Here is a 21,419-nt window from a genome sequence, read left to right on the forward strand (position 1 = left end):
AAAACTCAGTGTAACTACATATTTACATGGGACTAGAAAGATGACATAGCCTTGAAGCCTGTTTTGCCATCACATCTGATCATGGCAAATCAAATCGTCATGAGTGGAAACACCACCTTTACCACGACAGGCCTAGTAGAGAGTCAGAAGCTATTTCTATTACTGAGGAAGGTCATGTTCACTTAGTGGCCACTTTATTAGGTACACCTGTACACCTGCTCGTTAATGCAAATATTTAATCAGTCAATCCTGTGGCAGTAACTCAATGCATAAAAACATGCAGACATGGTCAAGAGGTTCAGTTGCTGTGATCTAAGTGACTATGACCATGGAATGATTATTGGTGCCAGACAGGGTGGTTTGAGTACCTTGGAAACGGCTGAATTTCCTGGGATTTTCATGCACAACAGTCTCTAGGGTTTACAGAGAATGGTTTGAAAAAACAATAAGAACATTCAGTGAGTGGCAGTTCTATGGGTTAAACAGCCTTAGTGAGAAAGATCAGAGGAGAGAATGTCCTGATTGGTTCAAGCAGACAAAAGGGCAACAGAAACTCGAATAACTATACGTTACATCAGTGGTGTGCAGAAGAGCATCTCTGAATGCACCACATGTCAAATCTTGAAGTGGATGGGTGACAGCAGCAGAAGACCATGAACATACACTCAATGGCCACTTTATTAGGTACAGAGGGTACCTAATAAAGTGCCACTGAGCATAGTTCATCTTGTTTATGCTGGTCCAGAAAATGCTACATCGATCTCATCAGAATCAGAATCAGGTTTATTATCAGCGGCATGCGGCGTGAAATTTGTTCACTAATCCCACTTCTTAACACTAGTTACAAAGTTCTGCAGGTCACATTTCTTCAAGTACACAGTCACCACACTTTCATGCGGTAATTTCAAAACCCCTACCACACTCTGGGTGAAAGAAAGGATCTGCTGACATCTCCACTAATCACTTTAAATCTATATCCCTGGGTTTTTAACAAATCCTTCCCATTGACTCTATCCAGACCCCTCATAATTTTATACCTGCCATTTAAATCAGACTCCATAGAAAGCTAACCTGGCTAATTCAGTCCTGCCTTGAGCTAAATGTTTTCAACATTTGTAACATCCTTATAAATCTCCTCAGTACCATCTCAAGTGCAATCACATCTTTCCTATAATGTGGTGAAATGTGTAAAATTCGAAATGTAGTTTCAGTAGCAATGTACATGTTCTAACATAGCTCATTCCATTCTGTGTTTCCTTATTCACCCTTTTGGCCTTTTCTACTGTTGGTAAGGATACGTGGACATACATTCCAGGATACCCTTAATCTTCCCCAACATTCGATATCCTTCTATTCTGATGCTAGGTCGCAGGCTTAGGTATTAACAGTTTCTCTTTCTACAGATTCTACCCAACCATCTGAGTGTCTCCAGTAGTTTCTGCTTTATTTCAGATATCCAGCATCTGAAGATTTTTTCATTTTCAATATCATCCCACCTTTTGTGTATTTCCTGGCCTTGTTTTATCTCCCCAGATGCATTATTTACACCGCTCCAGATTATATTTCCTTCCCACTTTCTTACAAAACCTCATATAACTTTGTGTACTCTAAACCTTTCCTATTTACGGTCAACCGCACAGCTAAATTCTATATAATCTGAAAAGTCTTTTATTATGTCTTTCACAATTAAACTTTAATTATTCATGTACATTTCAAAATGCAAAGGACCAAGTACCGAGACTATTAAAACCCCAGTGGTAAAAGAGTTTAAATCATTAAAATGTCCTTCAACAATTACCTCTCATTTCCTCTCACAGAACTAACCTGAGATCCAATTTACACCTCTCTGTGGATTATGTGTTCGGCATTTTTGGCCAAAATGGCATCAGGAACCTCATCACAATCCTTGCTCCAGAATCACTGTGGTTGACTTTTAATGGCTTTCCTGTTCAGTATCAATTAGGCAGTGTTGGCAGTAACCGTGACCAATTAAAAATCCCCATTTCTGCATTACCAATCTGCGTTCGTCAATGCCCTAACCTTGTACAGTCAAATTCTGGAAGTTTCAATTGTCCCAACATCTACCAACTGTTTGGAAGATAGGTTCTGGCATTTTCACAATGCACACTGCACTGCTGTGCCAGTATTCTCAGTATCTGAGCATTGATTGCCATCATGCATTCAGTCTACAGGGACTGTATGTTGGTTAAGTACAAAGGTGGAAAAGAATAGTGTTACCATATCTTCAAGATCTCAGAACTGGCATATCAGGACACTTAATGCCATAGCATACTGACAGTATTGGGCAGAGAGGTACACCAGCCATAATACACGTGTTGTACTTTACAAAGGGACTGTGCTAAGTCAAAGCAAACATCATGGGCGGGAGGAGAAGATGGCGACACGACGCAGCTCGCAGCAGTCACTCCGGTGAATGATGTCTGTTATCTGTCAAGTAGGGTGACGTGCGCAATCCTGATTTGACGGAGACAGACGTGAGAGCACGGAGGAACATCTGTGAAACTTCTGAAATGCCTGCTTCGCTGCCGCTGCTACCGTGTGATCCAGAATCTCCAGAGGGGAAGGCCCCGAGTCCTCGGTTTTGCTTGTTGCTTGGTGGCCGGGGCGGGGTCGAAGCGCTCGGCAGAGATGGTGCTCAGTGCTCAGTGTCAGAGGGCTGGTCGGAGGCTCGAAGTTTTTGGACGGACTCAGAGTCGGTTGCGGTCAGGTGCTTCCAATGCATCAACAAGTTTGCGGCGCTTGGAGTTCAGGGCAAGGAGAGTTTCTCTCTTCTCTCGTCTGCTTGAGATGATGGGCTATCAGGACTTGAGACTTTTTTTTACCGTGCCCATGGTCTGCTCTTTATCAAATTACAGTATTGCTTTTGAACACAGAAGGCCAGGCAGCATCTCTAGGAAGAGGTACAGTCGACGTTTTGGGCCGAGACCCTTTGTCAGGACTAACTGAAGGAAGAGCTAGTAAGAGATTTGAAAGTGGGAGGGGGAGGGGGAGGGGGAGATCCAAAATGATAGGAGAAGACAGGAGGGGAAGGGATGGAGCCAAGAGCTGGACTGGTGATTGGCAAAAGGGATATGAGAGGATCATGGGACAGGAGGCCCAGGGAGAAGGAAAAGGGGGAGGGGGGAAAAACTCAGAGGATGGGCAAGGGGTATAGTCAGAGGGGTAGAGAAGGAGAAAAAGGAGAGAGAGAGAAAGAATGTGTGTATATAAATAAATAACGGATGGGGTACAAGGGGGAGGTGGGGCATAGTGGAAGTTAGAGAAGCCAATGTTCATGTCATCAGGTTGGAGGCTACCCAGACAGAATATAAGGTGTTGTTCCTCCAACCTGAGTGTGGCTTCATCTTTACTGTAGAGGAGGCCGTGGATAAACATATCAGAATGGGAATGGGATGTGGAATTAAAATGTGTGGCCATTGGGAGATCCTGCTTTCTCTGGTGGACAGAGCGTAGGTGTTCAGCAAAACGATCTTCCAGTCTGCATCGGGTCTCACCAATATATAGAAGGCCACATCGGGAGCACCAGATGCAGTATATCACCCCAGCCGACTCACAGGTGAAGTGTCGCCTCACCTGGAAGGACTATCTGGGGTCCTGAATGCCTTCTATATATTGGCGAGACCCGACACATACTGGGTGGTTGTTTTGCTGAACACCTATGCTCTGTCCGCCAGAGAAAGCAGGATCTCCCAATGGCCACACATTTTAATTCCACATCCCATTCCCATTCTGATATGTCTATCTATGGCCTCCTCTACTGTCAAGATGAAGCCACACTCAGGTTGGAGGAACAACACCTTATATTCCGTCTGGGTAGCCTCCAACCTGATGGCATGAACATTGACTTCTCTAACTTCCGCTAATGCCCCACCTCCCCCTTGTACCCCATCTGTTATTTATTTATATACACACATTCTTTCTCTTTCTCTCCTTTTTCTCCCTCTGTCCCTCTGACTATACCCCTTGCCCATCCTCTGAGTTTTTCCCCTCCTCCCCCTTTTCCTTCTCCCTGGGCCTCCTGTCCCATGATCCTCTCATATCCCTTTTGCCAATCACCTGTCCAGCTCTTGGCTCTATCCCTCCCCCTCCTGTCTTCTCCTGTCATTTTGGATCTCCCCCTCCCCCTCCCACTTTCAAATCTCTTACTAGCTCTTCCTTCAGTTAGTCCTGACGAAGGGTCTCAGCCCGAAACGTTGACTGTACCTCTTCCTAGAGATGCTGCCTGGCCTGCTGCATTCACCAGCAACTTTGATGTGTGTTGCTTGAATTTCCAGCATCTGCAGAATTCCTCGTGTTTACAGTATTGCTTTGCACTGTTGTAACTATATGTTATAATAATGTGGTTTTGTCAGTTTTAGTCTTGGTTTTTTCTGTGTTTCTGTGATATCTCTCTGGAGGAACATTCTATCATTTTTTAATGCATGCATTTCTAAATGACAATAAACAAGGACCTGTCCTCATAATCTGATCTAATCTAATGTTTTGATGCTTATTTCTAGAATATGACTCAAACAATCAAGAAGTTTGCACATAAAATTGGAATAATCAAATTTTTAAAAATTTCCCTAGTTAAATAATTGTTTCAATATCTCTATCATGTGTATGATATGCTGAAAATGTTCAGAGGTTCCAAGCTATTATATATAGACACAGACACTCAAGCGGCCGTTTTGTTTGGTACCTGCTGGTAAATGAAATGCATCACCAAACATCAGAATGGGGAAGGAATATGATTGATCTAAGTGACCTTGACTGTGGAAAGGTTGTTAGTGCTTGGCAGGGCGGGTTGAGTAATTCAGAAACTGCTGATCCCTTGGGATTTTCACACAGAACAGTCTCTGAAGTTTATAGAGAATGGTGCGAAAAACTGGGGGGAAAAGCACCCAGTGAGCAGCAGTTCCCTGGGCCTTGCTTATTGAGAGTGGTCAGAGGATTATGGCCAGACTGGTTCAAGCAGACCAGCAGGTGACAGTAACTCAAATAGACACGCGTTACAACATTGGTGAGCAGAAGAGCATCTCAGAATGCAAAACATGTTGAATCTTGAAGTGGATGGGCTACAGCAGAAGAAGACTATGAGCATACACTCAGTGGCCACATTATTTATACAGTATACAGGAGGTACCTAAAAAAGTGGCTATGGAGTGTTTGTTACAGGGTGTTTGTGTCTGTATGCTACAGGCATACAGCATACTTTTGTATCACGTACAGGCATACTTTTTCTCCTTAAGTGTTAAGCAAATTGTTGATGAGCTATAGTAAATATACCATTAGACAAAAGGTTAAAAATCTTCCACAGAACCAGTAGCTTTGTTAGTCTCTACACATGTTGTTGCTGACTATTTTCACAAGTTCTTATTGGCTGATACTTACGTCATATAGTGATATCTGCTCGTTTTATATTACCTCAGCCCTGAATTAAATTCACTTTATATAACCAATGGTCTCACATTGAGTCATAGAATCAAATGGGAATTAAATATCAATTACTGGCAGAACAGCAGGTTCAAGTCAATGCAACAAGGCAAATTTTAAAAAATTATATTTGATAAATGCAATATTGAAGCAACCCAAATGACTTTAAAATCCCCAAAATAATTTTAAGTAATGATTCCTTCAACTGGTAAATACTTTAAAACACAAACCTCATTAGACAAATGCAGGTTTAATTTACATTAAATTGAATCTATGAAAAATTCAAAGTGAAGAAGCCAAACTGTCTCTATAATTTTCTGTTGATGACTGCCTGCTCTATTGCATTTGAACAGAAAGAAGAATCAGAATCAGGTTTATTGTCACTGATATACGTTGTGAAATTTGTTGTTTTGCAACAGCAGCACAGTGCAACACATTAATAAATTGCTATAGGTTATTCTAAGAAACGCAAGATAAATAATTAGTGTGAAAAGAGAGCAAAACAATGAGGTAGTATTCATGGACTGTTCACGAATCTGATGGCAGAAGGGAAGAAGCTGTTGCTAAGACATTGAATGTGCGCCTTTGGGCTTCTGTATCTACTCACTTACAGTAGCAATGAGAAGAAGGCATGTCCTAGACAGTGAGGGTCCTTAATGATGGTCATCACCTTCTCGAGGCACCACCTCTTGAAGATGTCTTCGATGGTGGGGGGGGGGGTATGCCCATGATGGAGCTGAACCTTCTAGAGCTATCTCCCAGTCCCGTGTATTGGACCCTCTATACCAGGTGGTGATGCAACCAGTCAAAATATTCTCCAGGGTACACCTGTAGTTATTAGCTAGAGTCTTTGGTGACAGATCAAATCTCCTCAAACTTCTAATGAAGTATAGGCACTGGTGTACCTTCTATATGATCGCATCAATACATTGGGCTCAGGATCTAAGATGTTGACACCCAGGAGTGTGAAGCTGTTCATCTTTTCCACTTCTGACCCCTCACTGAGGACTGGTGTGTGTTCTCCCGCCTTCCACTTCCTGAAGTCCACAATCAGTTCCTTGGTTTTACTGACATTGAACTCAAGTTTATTGTTGCAACAGCGCTCAACCTGCTGATCTGTCTCACTCCTGTATGCTCCACCTTGCCTTCTGAGATTCTGCCACCAACGGTGATGTCATGAGTGAATTTACAGATGGTGGTTGAGCTGTGCTTAGCCATACAATCATGATTCTAGAGAGAGTAGAGCAGTGTGCTCAGCACACATCCTTGAAGTCCACCTGCGTTGGTTGTCAATGAGAAGATGTAATAACCGATTCGCACTGACTGTGATCTCCCAACGAGGAAGTCAAGGATCCAGTTACAGAAGCCTAGTTTTAGAAACTTGTTGGTTGGTACTGAGGGGTGGGCAGTGATAATGTTGAACAGTGAGTTGTAATTGATATATAGCAGCATGACTTTGATATTGCTGTTGTCCAGGTGGTCCAAGGCCAAGTGGAAAGCCATTGAGATTGCATCCGCTGTAGACCGACTGTAGCAATGGGTTCAGACCCTAGTTCAAGCAGCAGTTAATTCTAGCCATGACCAAGCTCTCAAAGCACTTCATCATAGCAGATGTGAGCACTAAAGGGCGAAAGTCACTTAGGCAGCTCACCCTGCTTTTCTTGAGTACCAGTGTGGTTGATGGTCTTTTGAAGCGCATGGGGAACTACGACTGCAGTAGTGAGAGATTGAAGGTGTCCTTGCATACTCCAGCCAGCTGGCTGGCACAGGCTTTCAGTGCCCCACCAAGTACAACATCTGGGATCTGGGCCTCGCACCTTGCAAGGGTTCACCCTCTTGAAAGATATTCTAATATTGCTCCCAAACTGACTTCGAACTGAGCTACATTTGTAACACAAAATATTTGAATGATATACTTTGTTTGATTTCTTGATGCTGAGAGCCATTCTTCTGTGTGTTTATAATCAAAAATAATAGGCCTGGTCTTAAGAACAGTGAGTTTTTGCCACCTTTGCATCATGGCTCATTCCAGATCCCACTCAACCCCATTCATCTGCCTCCCTGCCACACCCTTTGATGCCCTGACCAATCAGGAAACTATCAACTTCCACTTTAAATAAATCCACAGACCTGGCCTCCACCACAGTCTGTGGCAGAGCATTCCAAAGATTCACTATTCTCTAGCTAAAGAAATTCCTCCTTATTTCTTTTCTAAAAGATTGCCTATCAACTTTGAGGCTGTGCCCTTTAGTTCTGGACATCCTCTCCACATCCATCCTATCTAGTCCTTCCAACATTTGGTAGGTTTCAATGAGATCCCCCCGCATTTTTTAAAATTCCAGTGAGTACAGGCCCAATGCTGCCAAACACTCCCCATATCTTAACCCCTTCATTCCCGGAATCATCATCGTGAACCTCCTCTGGGCTCTCTCCAATGACAACACATGCTTTCTGTGATATGGGGCCCAAAACCGTTGATAATTTTCCAAGTGCAGCCTGACTAGTGTCTTATAAAACCTCAGCATTATCTCCTTGTTTTTCTATTCTATTTCCCTTGAAATAAATGCCAACATTGCCATTTGCCTTCTTTACCACAGACTCAACTTGTAAATTAACCTTCTGTGAGTCTTGCACAAACATTCCTAAGTCCAGTGGTCCAATATCAATTCTCACTTCCCTTTTACTCTTTATATAACTGAAAAACCTTTTAGTATCCTTCTTTATATTATTGGCCAGTTTACCCTCATATTTTATCTTTTCCCTTCTTATAGCTCTTTTAGTTGCCTTTTGTTGGATTTTAAAAGCTTCCCAATCATCCAACTTCCCATTCACTTTTGCTACCTTATATGCCCTTTCATTGGCTTTTATGCAGTCCTTAACTTCCCTTGTCAGCCACAGCTGCCTACCACTACCATGAGAATTTCTTCTTCTGTGGTACATATCTATCCTGCGCCTTGTGAACTATTCCAAGAAACTTCAGCCGCCTCTGCTCTGCTGTCATCCCCGCCAGTATCCTCCTCCAATCCAACTGGGCAAGCTCCTCTCTCATGCCTCTGCAATTTTCTTTATTCCATTACGATACTGATACATGTGACTTATTCTTCTCCCTCTCAAACCGCAGTATGAATTCAATCATATCATGATCAGTGCCTCCTAATGGTCCCTTTATATTAAGCTCTCTAATAAGATCTGGTTTATTAAACAATGCCCAATCTAAGATAGCTTTTCCCTGAGTAGGCTCAAGCACAAACTGCTCTAAAAAGCCATCTCATAGGCATTCAACTAATTCCTTCTCTTGCGATCCGACACCAACCTGATTTTCCCAATCCCCTTGCATATTGAAGTCCTCCATTACAATTGTGATATTGCCCTTATTACATGCCTTTTCCAGCTCCCTTTTCAATTTCAACCCTACTCCTTGGCTATTTGGAGGCCTTTATATAATTCCCATAATGTGTTTTTTTTTACCCTTGCAGTTTCTTAACTCCACCCACAAAGATTCAACATTCTCTGACTCTATGTCACCTCTTTTTCAAGATGTAATTCCATATCTTGCCAACAGAGTCACACCACCATCTCTGCCTTCCTGCCTGTCCTTTCGATATAAAGTATATCCTTTGATATTAAGCTCCCATCTATGGCCTTCTTTCAGCCACGACTCAGTGATACACATAACATCACACTGACCAATCTCTAATTGCGCCACAAGTTTGTCCACCTTGTTCTGAATGCTGCATGCATTTAAATACAGCACCTTCAGTCCTGCATCCTTCACCCTTTTGAATGTTGCCTCCGTGGTACAATTTAACTCTTTGCTCTGCCTACACTTGTACCCAATCATTGGCTTGTACTTCCTTACACTCATGTTACGCCTATCACCTACTTGTAAACCTGTTGGCTCATCCTCAGCTCTATCATACTAGTTCCCTTCTCCTTCCATATTATTTTAAGCTGCTCCCAACAGCTGCTAGCAGGAATATTGGTCCCGCTCAGATTCAAGTGCAACCTGTCCCTTTTGTATAGGTCACACCCGCCCTAGAAGAGGTCCCAATTATACAGAAACCTGAATTCCTGTCCCCTGCTCCAATTCTTCAGCCGCACATTTATCTACCACCCCATTCTATTCCTGTCTTCATTCCTGTGTGGCATAGGCAGCAATCCCAAGATTATTACCCTTGAGGTCCTGCTCCTCAGCTTCCTTCCTAACTCCCTGTATTCTGCTTTCAGGACCTCCTCCCCTTTTTTTAATCTATGTCACTGAGACCAATATGCACCAGGACTCCTGGCTGCTCACCCTCCCTTTTTAGGTTATGGTAGATGTGTTCAGAAACATTGTGGACCCTGTCAGCTTTGAGGTAAACGACCATTCGTGTTTCTTCTTTGTGTCCACAGATTCACCTATCCATCCCCCTAAATATCGAGTCCCCTATTACCGTTGCCATCCTCTTCAGCTCCCTTCCCTTCTGAGCCACAGGGCCAGACAGTGCCAGAGGCACAACCGCTGTTGCTTCCCCCAAGTAGGTCGCCCCACCCCCCCCAACAGTACTCAAAATGGAGTACTTATTGTTGAGGGGAATGGCCACAGGGGTGTTCTCCACTCTCTGACGTTCTCCCTTCCCTCTCCTGACAGTCAACCATTTATCTGTCTCCTGTCACCCCGGGGTGACTACCTCTCTGTAGCTCCTGTCTATCACCTCTTCACTTTCCCTAACAATCCGAAGGTCATCTCCATGCACCTGGTGCAGGTGTGGCCATCGGGGAGGCTGGTAGTCTCCTGGAAATCCCACATCTGACACCTAGAACAGAACACTGGCTCTGTAGACATACCCCCTGTTCTCTCAAGAGTTAAATAAGAAAAAAGAAATAAGAAATAAGGAATGAACTTAACTACTTATCCTTCCTCCGCCAGTTCTCGCTGAAGCCCTGTTGAGCCAAAGCCTTACCACTCTGACTCAGACCACTCCAACACCAACTGCTCCCACGATGGCCGCTCTGCTGCATGGTTCCCCTCTTTTATGGAGACTGGGTGAAGCTTTTCACCAGACTTGGGCGGGACTCTTCTACAAGTTACTACTCCTTCCTGAATCTCTTTATAGCAATAACATGATAGGTATCCTCTTGACTGCCTTTATTATCACTGTTGCCATACACAAACAACTATCCAATTTAAACAAGGACCCCAATAAACAAAGAGAGAAATAACTTTTGACAACATTATAAAAACCTTGCCAAGTCCATCAATTATAAATCACTAGTCTTCACCGGACAAATTCATTACCAAAAACCCTCAATGCCACAAACATGGGAAGAGCAAATTATATGTGGCCATGATATTCCATCTCACTGAACACAAGACTAAATTCTCCATATTTTCTGTATTTAAGAAGTCAATTGACTTTGTATCTCATTGAAAAAGTAAGAGGCCCAAAAAATAATTAGATTATAAGCAGTTAACCATTGTAAAACTAAAACATGACGGGAGACAGTGCAATGCCATTGTTAAACAACTCACAAATACCTGTGGCTTGACACAGTTTAAGCCCAGCCTTCACACAAGGGAACACGATGTGCTACTTACTGTTACTGAACACTACATTCAAAATTTCCTCCAAGAAGAACATGAACAATACAGATAAAAACAGAAAATGCTGCGATACTCAGTAGGTCAGGCAGCATCTGTAGAATAAAAACAGTTATCATTCATACCTTTCAACAGAAGAACATGTTCCCACCTCTGCCCAAAGCTCAGCAATGGAAGTGTAACTCTACCTTGAGATATACAAGGCATTTGATTGCGGAGATTATTTTAGGTCACTGACAGCACAGATGAGTGTAGAATCTATCTTCCAATGACAGTGGAATGACCATGCATGAGTCACTGCGTACTGCGAGGGAGGGGTTTCATAATTCGGACCCAGCAACAACTAAGGAGCAGAAATACATTTGCAAGCCAGGAATGTGTGTGAGTGGAAGGGAAACAGCTGAAGGCAATATTCCCGTATTCCTGCCAGGCTTTTCTCAAGTTCAGTTTACTTTCGGGCTTGGGCGGAGAGTGAACAGCATTCGTGCTGTACTCGGGTCAGGGGATCTCCAATACAGATTGGAGGAACAGAGAGGTGTACGGCTGGCAGATTGCAAGGAGCAGGGCCATGAGGGAGCTGAATCGAGGGAGAGAACTGTAAAACTGGTCTGGTTAGTTTACAGAATGAATAGCTCTGCAATATTCAAAAAGACTCTCATCAAAAATTACACATGAAAAGAAAAATGAGGGTTTGAAAAATAGTACATGCAGTTTCCCTTATGATAACAGATGGTGGAAGCTGTGGGAATCCAAAATATCTTTATTGCATTAATGATATAACACAGTCTACTAATGACACTACAATTGCAAAAGAACTCTGCATATGCTATCTGGCTTACCCATTTGCCAACATCATCTGGTTATCACATAAGCTCCTGTTGCTCACAGATTAATAAATTCTATCATCACTTGAGGATGTTTTCCACAGTGGATTCCTGCCACAGTTGGTACTGCACTTCAGAAAGTGAGGCTCCAGGTGAGACAAACACAAGTGTCCAAAATTCTCGGCTGGAACTTATAAATCACCAGATATGATACTTTAAAGTGGGGAGGGGGGCATACAGGTAATGTGCAAGGCCCCAAGACAACAATGATTCTTACACAAGGATCCAGTTGGACAGTAGATAGGAGAGGGCTCGTGGAACAGAGGGGGTGAGGGCAACAGGAAGAGGACCTGCAATCACAAGGGAGGAAGAGAGGAAAATAATCCTAGAGGTAGATTTGGGGCAGTGGTTCATGAGGAGGGTTTGAGATGTGATCAAGGAAGGCATGGAAAATGGTCTTTAAGAGGACTGGAGAGCCTGAAAGAAGGTGGAGTGCAGAACACTAAGTGAGGTTGGAAGACTGAGAGAGAGCAAAGATCAATGCTTTGGACTCACCAGGGCAGTAGCCCAGATAAGGACAAGAACTATACAGTGGTGCTAGAATGGTTGTGAACCCTGCAGAATTTTCTCTATTTCTGCATAAATATGATCTAAAATCTGATCAGATCTTCATGTAAATCATAAAACTAGATAAAGAGAACCCAATTAAATAACTTACGCAAAAATATTATACTGGTTCATTTATTTATTGAGAAAAATGATATTCAACCCTGAGATTCATTTTCTTGTGAGCATACACAATAAATCCATAATAGAATCAATGAAATGCTCAAGTTGGATAGAATCAACTTGGGCATTCAACCAGGGTGTAAAGGACAACACTGTATTGTTCATTTAGCACAAGTAACCAGGAATAGAAAACCATTCCCAGTTACTTGTGCTAAATGAACAATATCAAAGTCAAATTCTGTCCCGAGCTGTGGCCCATCAGGCTGGTGCTTATGCTGGTTTCTGTGGCGTGAAGCGACTGAGAGTACGAGACTGCCCCCCACCCCCCCCGATAGGTCGCCAGTCTATCGTGAGGTTAACCCCAAGCATTTGCCGGTACCCATTTTCAGCTGGGTGGACTGGAGCAGTGTGTGGTTAAGTGTCTTGCTTAAAGACACAATATGCTGCCCTGGCCGAGACTCAAACCCACAACCTTCAGATCGTGAGCCCAATGCCCTAACCACTTGGCCATGCACCACAAATGAACAATATGGTGCCTGTATATTATGCTCAGCTTCCATATCAGCTCCAGATGTTGGTGGGTTTCCACTTCAACAGAGGTTGCTTCAGAAGTGAAGTACAAAGTACAACCAATACCATAAACATTCATTTGTAGTAAGAGCCTGCTTGAATGATAACCCATACATCACCTTGAAGGTCCTCCACGATCAGCATACAGTCACTGCAGTATATATTATGTACAAAACTCACTGCAATTACCTAACAGGGCTCATCTTCCAAACGCACAATCCCTGGATTTCACCGCACATCATACATCAACTTGACGTGGAAATATACCCCTATTCCAACATCAGCCCCTGGTACCTTCACCATTTGGTTCAAGACACGGACAATTAGGAATATCCAGTGACACACATATCCACAAATTAGTTAAAATAACCTACTCCTACCTCCATTCAAGTGAATGTAAGGCTCAACAAAGATGCTCATGTTCCTACATCAGTATCTACTTAGATGAGTTATAGAGTCATCCAACATGGAAACCAGCCCTTCAGCCCATCGAGTCTGTACCAAACAACTAGCACCCATTTACTCTAATCCAAACACTAATCCATTTTATTCTCCCTGCAATCCCCTAGATTCCACTGCTAGAACATATTTTATCTTCTAATCCACAGATCTTTGGGAAATGGGAGGAAATCGGACCACACAGTCGCAGGTAGAGCCTGCAAACTTCACACTGGAGGCCAGGATTAAACCTGGATGCAACACCTCTACTATCTCCACCACTGGGCTGTCCAGAAGAGATACAAAAAAGGCTAGGCCATCTTATCGCAGGATCAGCTCCAGGGCAGGAGTCTCTGAAGACTAGGCAACATTAAGCAGGTTTAGATCTGAGCATTAGAGATATTTCATAATGCCAAATTAATGAAGAGTTGAACATGAGAAATAACCACAAACACACAGGGATATGCAGGATTGAAACTGACGAAAACATGCTGAGAGTTCCCGTGGAAGATGAATAGGACAGGCATGGACTCTGGAATTGGTATTGTGATGCTCAGGTAGAACTTAACTGGTAAATTGGTTTACTATTGTCTCATGCACTGAAGTACAGTGAAAAACCTGCCTCACATACCATTTTAATTCAGATCAAGTCATTAGAACAATATACTGAGGTAATACAAGGTATAACAATAACAGAATGCAAAATGGAGTGCTACGGTTACAGAGGAAGTGCATTGAAGGTTAACAATAAGGCACAGGATCATAATGAGGTAGATTAAGCATCCATCATATCATACAAGGTCTTATAACTGGGATAGAAGCTGTCATTGAGCCTGTTGGTACACGCTTCCAGGCTTCTGCCCAGTGGGAGTGGGGGTGGGGGAGAATAGGGAATGCCCTGGGTGAGTGGGTCAGGAGTCATCCTAATCTCCTCTGGCCATATCTAAGCATCCATGGAATCCCATTCATCCTTCTCCTTATCCCTGTTATCTTTTCTAACTTCAGACCCCTGTACAATTTGTATGTGAGTCTAGTTCTGGTTATTTAATCCTTCTTGAATTTAATTGGCCCTGTGTTATTCATCCATCCTTCAGAGACGTAAACTCTGGAGATCACTCAGTGCTTCACAATGCTCCATAAACTCTATTTTTGTTGTTCATTTTTTCTCTGTGGTTCAGTATCTGCATCTGATTGATGATAATGATAGTGTGAAGTGTCTTCGGATATTTTACTCAATTAGAGGCAGTATATATAGCCGGATATGACCAGAGATTAGGGTGACTCCTAATCCCTACACTGAGTCAATCTGTTTATCTGAAATCAGGTTTCCCTGATTAAATATTAGCATGACCAAAGCCACCATCCTAGGTTCCTCAATTGCCTCCTTAGCATAGATTCTACATCTGAGATGATGAGAGGCATTGATCGTGAAGATGGCCAGAGGCTTTTCCACAGGACAGAACACTCAGTGGGGGGGGAGGGGCATAGGGTTAAGGTACTTGGAAATAGGTACAGAGAGGATATCAGAGATAGGTTTTTCACACAGAGAGTGGTGAGTGCATGGAACACACTGCCGGCGACGGTGGTGCGGGTGGATACATTAGGGTCTTTTAAGAGACTCTTAGATAGGTACATGGAGTTTAGAAAAATAGAGGGCTATGCGGTAGGGTAATTCTAGGCAGTTTCTAGAGTAGGTTACATGGTCAGCACAACATTGTGGGCCAAAGGGCCTGTAACATGCTGTAGATTTCTCTGTCCTATGTTCTATCTCTCTCCAGCCACTGTCTTCTGTTAAACTAGTCCAATCTATAAGACTATACGACATAGGAACAGAATTAGGCCATCCTGTGTCTGTTTCTACTCCCTTTATCTTTCCAACACAAATAACATCCGCTTCAACATCACTGTACCTATTCCATTCTCCACACCTGCCCTAACTCAAACTCTGAGAGGTATACAGAATATGTTTTAGTTTAATAAATTGAGAAGTATCAAGCAAGTATTCATTTGTTTCCAACTTTTTTTTTGGAAATGCTAGATCCTTGAATTAACAAGCTGTAAATCTACAGATATTGTTTTCTTCAGAATTGAACAACAAATTACTCACCAGATAGGCATGAGGAAGGAAGTTGTTGACTCTGGAGATACTCCACATACCCTCAAGGTACTGCTGTGCCTGAATGGTGACTGAGTTCAGAGCACTGCTCAGACCACTGGAACCAACAGTTACTTGAACACTGGACTTTGAAAGGCTGCTTGTACCCTGAGACCAGCCAGATCCTTTCCGTCTCTCCATGCCATTTATTACATTTCCCGATTTTACAGGCTGTCTGCTCATTTGTCCTTTGACAAAGGGCCAATCTCTTTGTGAGGAAAGCGTGAGCGCATTTTGGGAAGCATTGCTCGAAGAAACGGCGTTGGAACAGTGTGGCAACTCAGGTATGTCCTGACTGGATTCCTGGTCAAGATTATGGACCATCTGAATGGCTTCCTTTCGCAGCTGATTTAGGTGGGTTGCACAAATCTCACATCTGCTCTCACTTTCGTTTCGACTTCGTTTTGAAGAGTCAGGCACTTGAAGCTTGTCAAAAATAAATGCAGAAAATCCTGGGTCCTGTAAACAGGAAAGAAACATTAACTAACTTGGACTAATTGCAAATTATCCTTATTAGCTCCACAGTCACATTCCTGATGACATTAAATTTCCACAAATCTACATGTAGCTTTGACTCACAGACATAATTGATTCCTGAATCGTATCCATATGCAAAAAATAAAAATAATTATCAAAAACAAACTGATGCTGCTTGCATACCTGATAACTACCCATCTATTTACACTAATAATTAGCTCTGCATCAAAGAGTTGAAAGTAACTGTGTCTTTAACACTCAGGAGAGAATTTGGTTAGTGAGCCTTATTAATGAAAACATTAATATATCACAAAGGAGCCCTTTTGTGCAAAATCTCATCAGAGGGAAAATAAGCCTCATAGCATTCTGAACAACTTAATGTCTACTGATAAACTGTTGTAGTATAACCCTTGCCCTTAGCAATGAATAACCCACCAGGTACATTAACAAAGACCTTGTTTTGAGAATATGTTTGGGCTTCCTGGTGTGCCAGGGCAGAGTGACCAAATTTTAAACAGCTCTGACCTAGACAGTTGTGGCATTGCCTGTGAACCTGCAAGCTATCAGTCACAGTTCTGTAGTTCACAGCCACCCTCTGAAGTGTGAAAATGCTTCCACTAAGGGGATGATTCAAAGGCAAATGCCACTTCTTTGCTGCTGGTTAATTTATTTTGTTCCTTTTGCAAGCAATCCCCTTAAACTTGTTTCATGGTTATTCAGTTTTCAGGGTCCCAAAGCCCTGTGCTGTCATTATTTTTCCACAGCGGCAAGATATTTCAGCTATCAGTGCAAAAACACTCAAGAGTCAGCCCCCTGTGTACATTGGTGAAAGCTTTAGAAGGAGATTAAATCCTGCACAATATAAAGCTGCCACCGAAACTAATGCCACACATGGAAGCTGACCAACTAAAAGCTCTTATATCATGCCCCATGACAATTATAGGTTACAAAGGGGATAGCTAGTACAACCGGGGATACTTTTTCACCAAGCACAGGGTGTCAGAGGCAACAATAAACAAAAATAATCCTCAACAGAAGATTTCTGAGTAGCATACCCTTGACCAAATCTTCCCTCGGCAAAGGTCATAGTGACTGCAGGATTCTCATTTAAGTTACAAGTGCATTCAAAAAAAATCCTTTTAAAAATTATTAACACGGTTTAAGCAGTTGAAGTGTCATGTTCAGTAACCTTATATTCCATCAAAATTATATTAGGAGCCCCACATATGTTGTAGATGAGCACACAAAGTAGGCCATGTTTCAATCATTGGTGTGGAGAAAATCTGTTGATCTAAGCCATAGAAACTACTGAGGCATTACAGCGAGTTTCCATAGCCCAAAGTTAGGGAGAGAAAAACAGGCAAGATTCTTCTTCTTGATCAGTGGCCAGTGACATCTGCTGGAAAGCTCAATGTAACCTTCGTAATCAATAGACTTCTCACACTATTGCATGAGGTATGGCCACTTGGGTATTTGGTTTCTGAAGAAAACATGCCCATCATGAGGCAGCAATACCAGAAGAGAAAACGGAAGGACATGAGCGACACCAAGCTTAATTTTACAATCAATAAAGTAATCATAGTGTAAAAGTCCCCATTCTAAATCAGGATTGAATACAGCATTAACTCTGCAATCCGAAATTGCAATCTATCTGAAGCACCAAGTCAAAGACTTTATATTTTAGAAATATTTTGGTAAATCTTTATTTTCAGTGATATCCGGCAATCCATTCAACTGGATTGCTTATTGAAGATATTCCATTGTGAACATTAATTTGGAATCAACTCCTAGCTGGTGCTTTGTTAAATTAAATGAATATCCATCACAGTTACTCAGGTCAAACCTCAAATTAAAAGCTGTTAATGCTGCTAACCACATTTCTTATATTAGACCTTGTCAACATTTGCTCTCTGGGCTTGTTCATTTTTAAATGTCACTTTGAGCAAGTTACGTACAAAGCCATTTGCCTTTTGCAATCTGTGCTTTCATTTCCCATCTCTAACCAGCTCCCTTGCATCCCCCAATACCAAAATGCACCGATCATTTTCCTATGCCTGAAAAAGTTTCTCTTGTGCCACGTATGAATTCCAATTTCCAAGTTACAAGAGGGCCTTCAGTCACCACAATATTTCCGTATCCAGATCTTAACTCACTCCCTAACTTCAACTTTATATTGCAGTCCCAAGATAAATAAGTACTTTCTCCTATTCAGGCTGTTCACCCTGACCCATCCATAAAATTTTTGGCTCAATCTAGATTGCACTCCTTGAGTTGCCCACGACACCTAATTAAAGCAGCTTGCCACGCAACAAACATATCCTTAAATTCTTCTATTGTTACATCTGTGAGAAGCTCACGAACCTCTTCGACATTAGAGTAGATACAACTGTTAGGTTCTCTCACATTGGTTTTATGTTTTTGAACCTTCCTCCTCCTAAAATCTTCTTTAGTTTAAATTCCATGTTCCTGAATAAGCTTTGAACACATTGTGACATTTGTCTACATTCTAGCAGAACACTTACATAGGATGTCGCTAGTGCAGATTGGCTACCCAGTCTGGGCCCAAGGGGACACAGCTATGCATGATATAATATGCTGAAATATTTAGGTTGGATCAGGGCAGTTTAATACTTGATCCAGGTCAGCACAGTCTGCTTACTTTTACTGTTCCTTAATCCAGATGCACAAGTCAGTGTGTCATTTCTTTCTGGAAATGCCTCTGGCTTGGGTCGGGTATGGGAAAACTTAAACACTTGGGGAGGGGTTCTGGTAGCTAGCCATGGTTGGGTCAGGTTTCAATATTATGGCTGAGGCAACCTGTAATTGTTACAGTGCCTTGAAAAAGTATTTAGCCCCCAACCCTTTGTTCACATAAATGAGTATTACAACCAGGGATTTTGATCATTTCAACTGAGAATTTTTATTTGTGAATCACATGCTCCTATTTTTCCCCGCACTAGAGCCCCAAACCAGGCAAAATTCTAAAGCATGAAAAACTAACAATTCAAACTAACAAAACTGAAACGTCAGCAGTTCAAAAGTATTCACCTCCAGTTTAAGCTTTCGAGCAGAGGCTAGCAGGTTCTTATCCAGGATCTCTCTGTATTTAGCAGCATTCACCTTCCCATCAATTCTGGCTGGATTTCCAGACTCTGCTGCTGAAAAGCAGCCCCATTGCATGATACTACCTCCTCCATACCTCCAGTGTACACTCTACCTCCAACAGGAATGCTGTTACCTAGCTGATGTACAATATCAGATGTGTAATCTCTTATTTAAGCCATACATGCTGCTAAAAAAAAAACATATCTTTGCCCGTAAAGACTTTGCAAAGCGTCACTTAGAAGATACTGCAACCTGGCACAGCCTGGGCAATTTTGCAAGGAGGAATGGGCACATCTTGCTCCATCACATTGTGCAAAGCTAGTAGAGACTTATCCAAAAAGACTACTGGCTGTAATAGCTGTGAGAGGTGGTTCTGCTCAGTACTGAGCAAAGGAGGACGAATACTTTTAAACTGCTGACATTTCAATTTTTCAATTTTTAGTTTACATGCTTCAGAAATTTCCTTTTTTTTGGGACTCTACTATGAAAAAGGGGAGCGTGTGATTCACAAATAAAATTTCTTAGTTAAATTGATCAAAATCCCTGGTTGTAATACTCACTTATGTGAACAAATGGTTGGGGGTTGAGTACATTTTCAAGGCGCTGTACCTAATGGTTTGCCTCTGTACTAAGATTTGATGTGAAAAGTAACAGTTCCATTCAAACTGCAGTCTGGCACATTGTGACAAGAAGTTGCGAAGCTTTTTGCCCTGTTCTATGATGCATTTCACAGGCCTTTTTCCCTGTGCGTCCTCCCCCCCCACCCCGCCAACCCCCCCCCCCCACCCGCTGTGAAGGAAACCCACTTAATGTTTCTCCCACTTCGAAGGACATTAACAACTGGCTTAAAGAATAGGTGTGAAATGACAGAAACACGCACGAGTTAGGCAATTTCCGTTAACTAAATTCACAATTGAAATATCGCAGAGGTACCTACTTAACCTTAACAAGCCTGTGAAAATGCATTAATTTAATCTGTAAAAATATGCACCCTTCCATAAAAAGTTACACCTGGAGATCCAGAAAGGATAAGAACTTTAATGTATTAACTGCAGGGTGTCATCTCCCCTGTACACTTGTGAAGGTGAGAACATGTCACTCCTTGACTGAAAGCTTTTAAAGAAACAACAAAAATGTAGTGTGACAGGAGAAACAAGAAATGTGGGAAAGTCAGACTCATGTGGAGCACGGCAAAGCAAGAGATTATTGTAATGACATTTATCTATCAGCCAAGAAAACATTATTTTATCATATTTAATTTTTGAAAATTATCATAATTGTCAATAAGCAGGAAATTTGCCCAATAATGCATTCCGCTAACAAAAATATTGGTTTATATTTAGGAAATTGATGCCCTCCAGCATTAACAGAAAATGCAGAAGGTAATAATCTTTAATAAATAATCTTCCAGAAATAGTAGGGGACAGAAGGTCCAGTGAGATGGAGGAACTGAGCGAAATACTTGTTAGTAGGGAAGTGGTGTTAGGTAAATTGAAGGGATTGAAGGCAGATAAATCCCTAGGGCCAGATGGTCTGCATCCTAGAGTGCTTAAGGAAGTAGCCCAAGAAATAGTGGATGCATTAGTGATAATTTTTCAAAACTCGTTAGATTCTGGACTAGTTCCTGAGGATTGGAGGGTGGCTAATGTAACCCCACTTTTTAAAAAAGGAGGGAGAGAGAAACCGGGGAATTATAGACCGGTTAGCCTAACGTCGGTGGTGGGGAAACTGCTGGAGTCAGTTATCAAAGATGTGATAACAGCACATTTGGAAAGCGGTGAAATCATCGGACAAAGTCAACATGGATTTGTGAAGGGAAAATCATGTCTGACGAATTTCATTGAATTTTTTGAGGATGTAACTAGTAGAGTGGATAGGGGAGAACCAGTGGATGTGGTATATTTGGATTTTCAGAAGGCTTTTGACAAGGTCCCACACAGGAGATTAGTGTGCAAACTTAAAGCACATGGTATTGGGGGTAAGGTATTGATGTGGATGGAGAATTGGTTAGCAGACAGGAAGCAAAGAGTGGGAATAAACGGGACCTTTTCAGAATGGCAGGCGGTGACTATTGGGGTACCGCAAGGCTCAGTGCTGGGACCCC

At 42.2% G+C, this 21,419-nt stretch overlaps 1 protein-coding gene across 2 annotated transcripts in view; it reads right to left on the reverse strand.

The window, feature by feature from the left end:
* The window catches only part of kif26ab (kinesin family member 26Ab), a 205,716-nt gene that overhangs the window by 102,113 nt on the left and 82,184 nt on the right, over positions 1-21,419 (reverse strand). For both annotated transcript variants that reach the window (XM_072269687.1, XM_072269694.1), the window contains exon 3: positions 15,686-16,192. In XM_072269687.1, the coding sequence (XP_072125788.1) occupies positions 15,686-16,192 (507 nt within the window). The remainder of the gene's footprint in view (positions 1-15,685; positions 16,193-21,419) is intronic.

Source organism: Mobula birostris, chromosome 1, assembly GCF_030028105.1.
Source record: "Mobula birostris isolate sMobBir1 chromosome 1, sMobBir1.hap1, whole genome shotgun sequence".
Lineage (NCBI taxonomy): Eukaryota > Metazoa > Chordata > Chondrichthyes > Myliobatiformes > Myliobatidae > Mobula > Mobula birostris.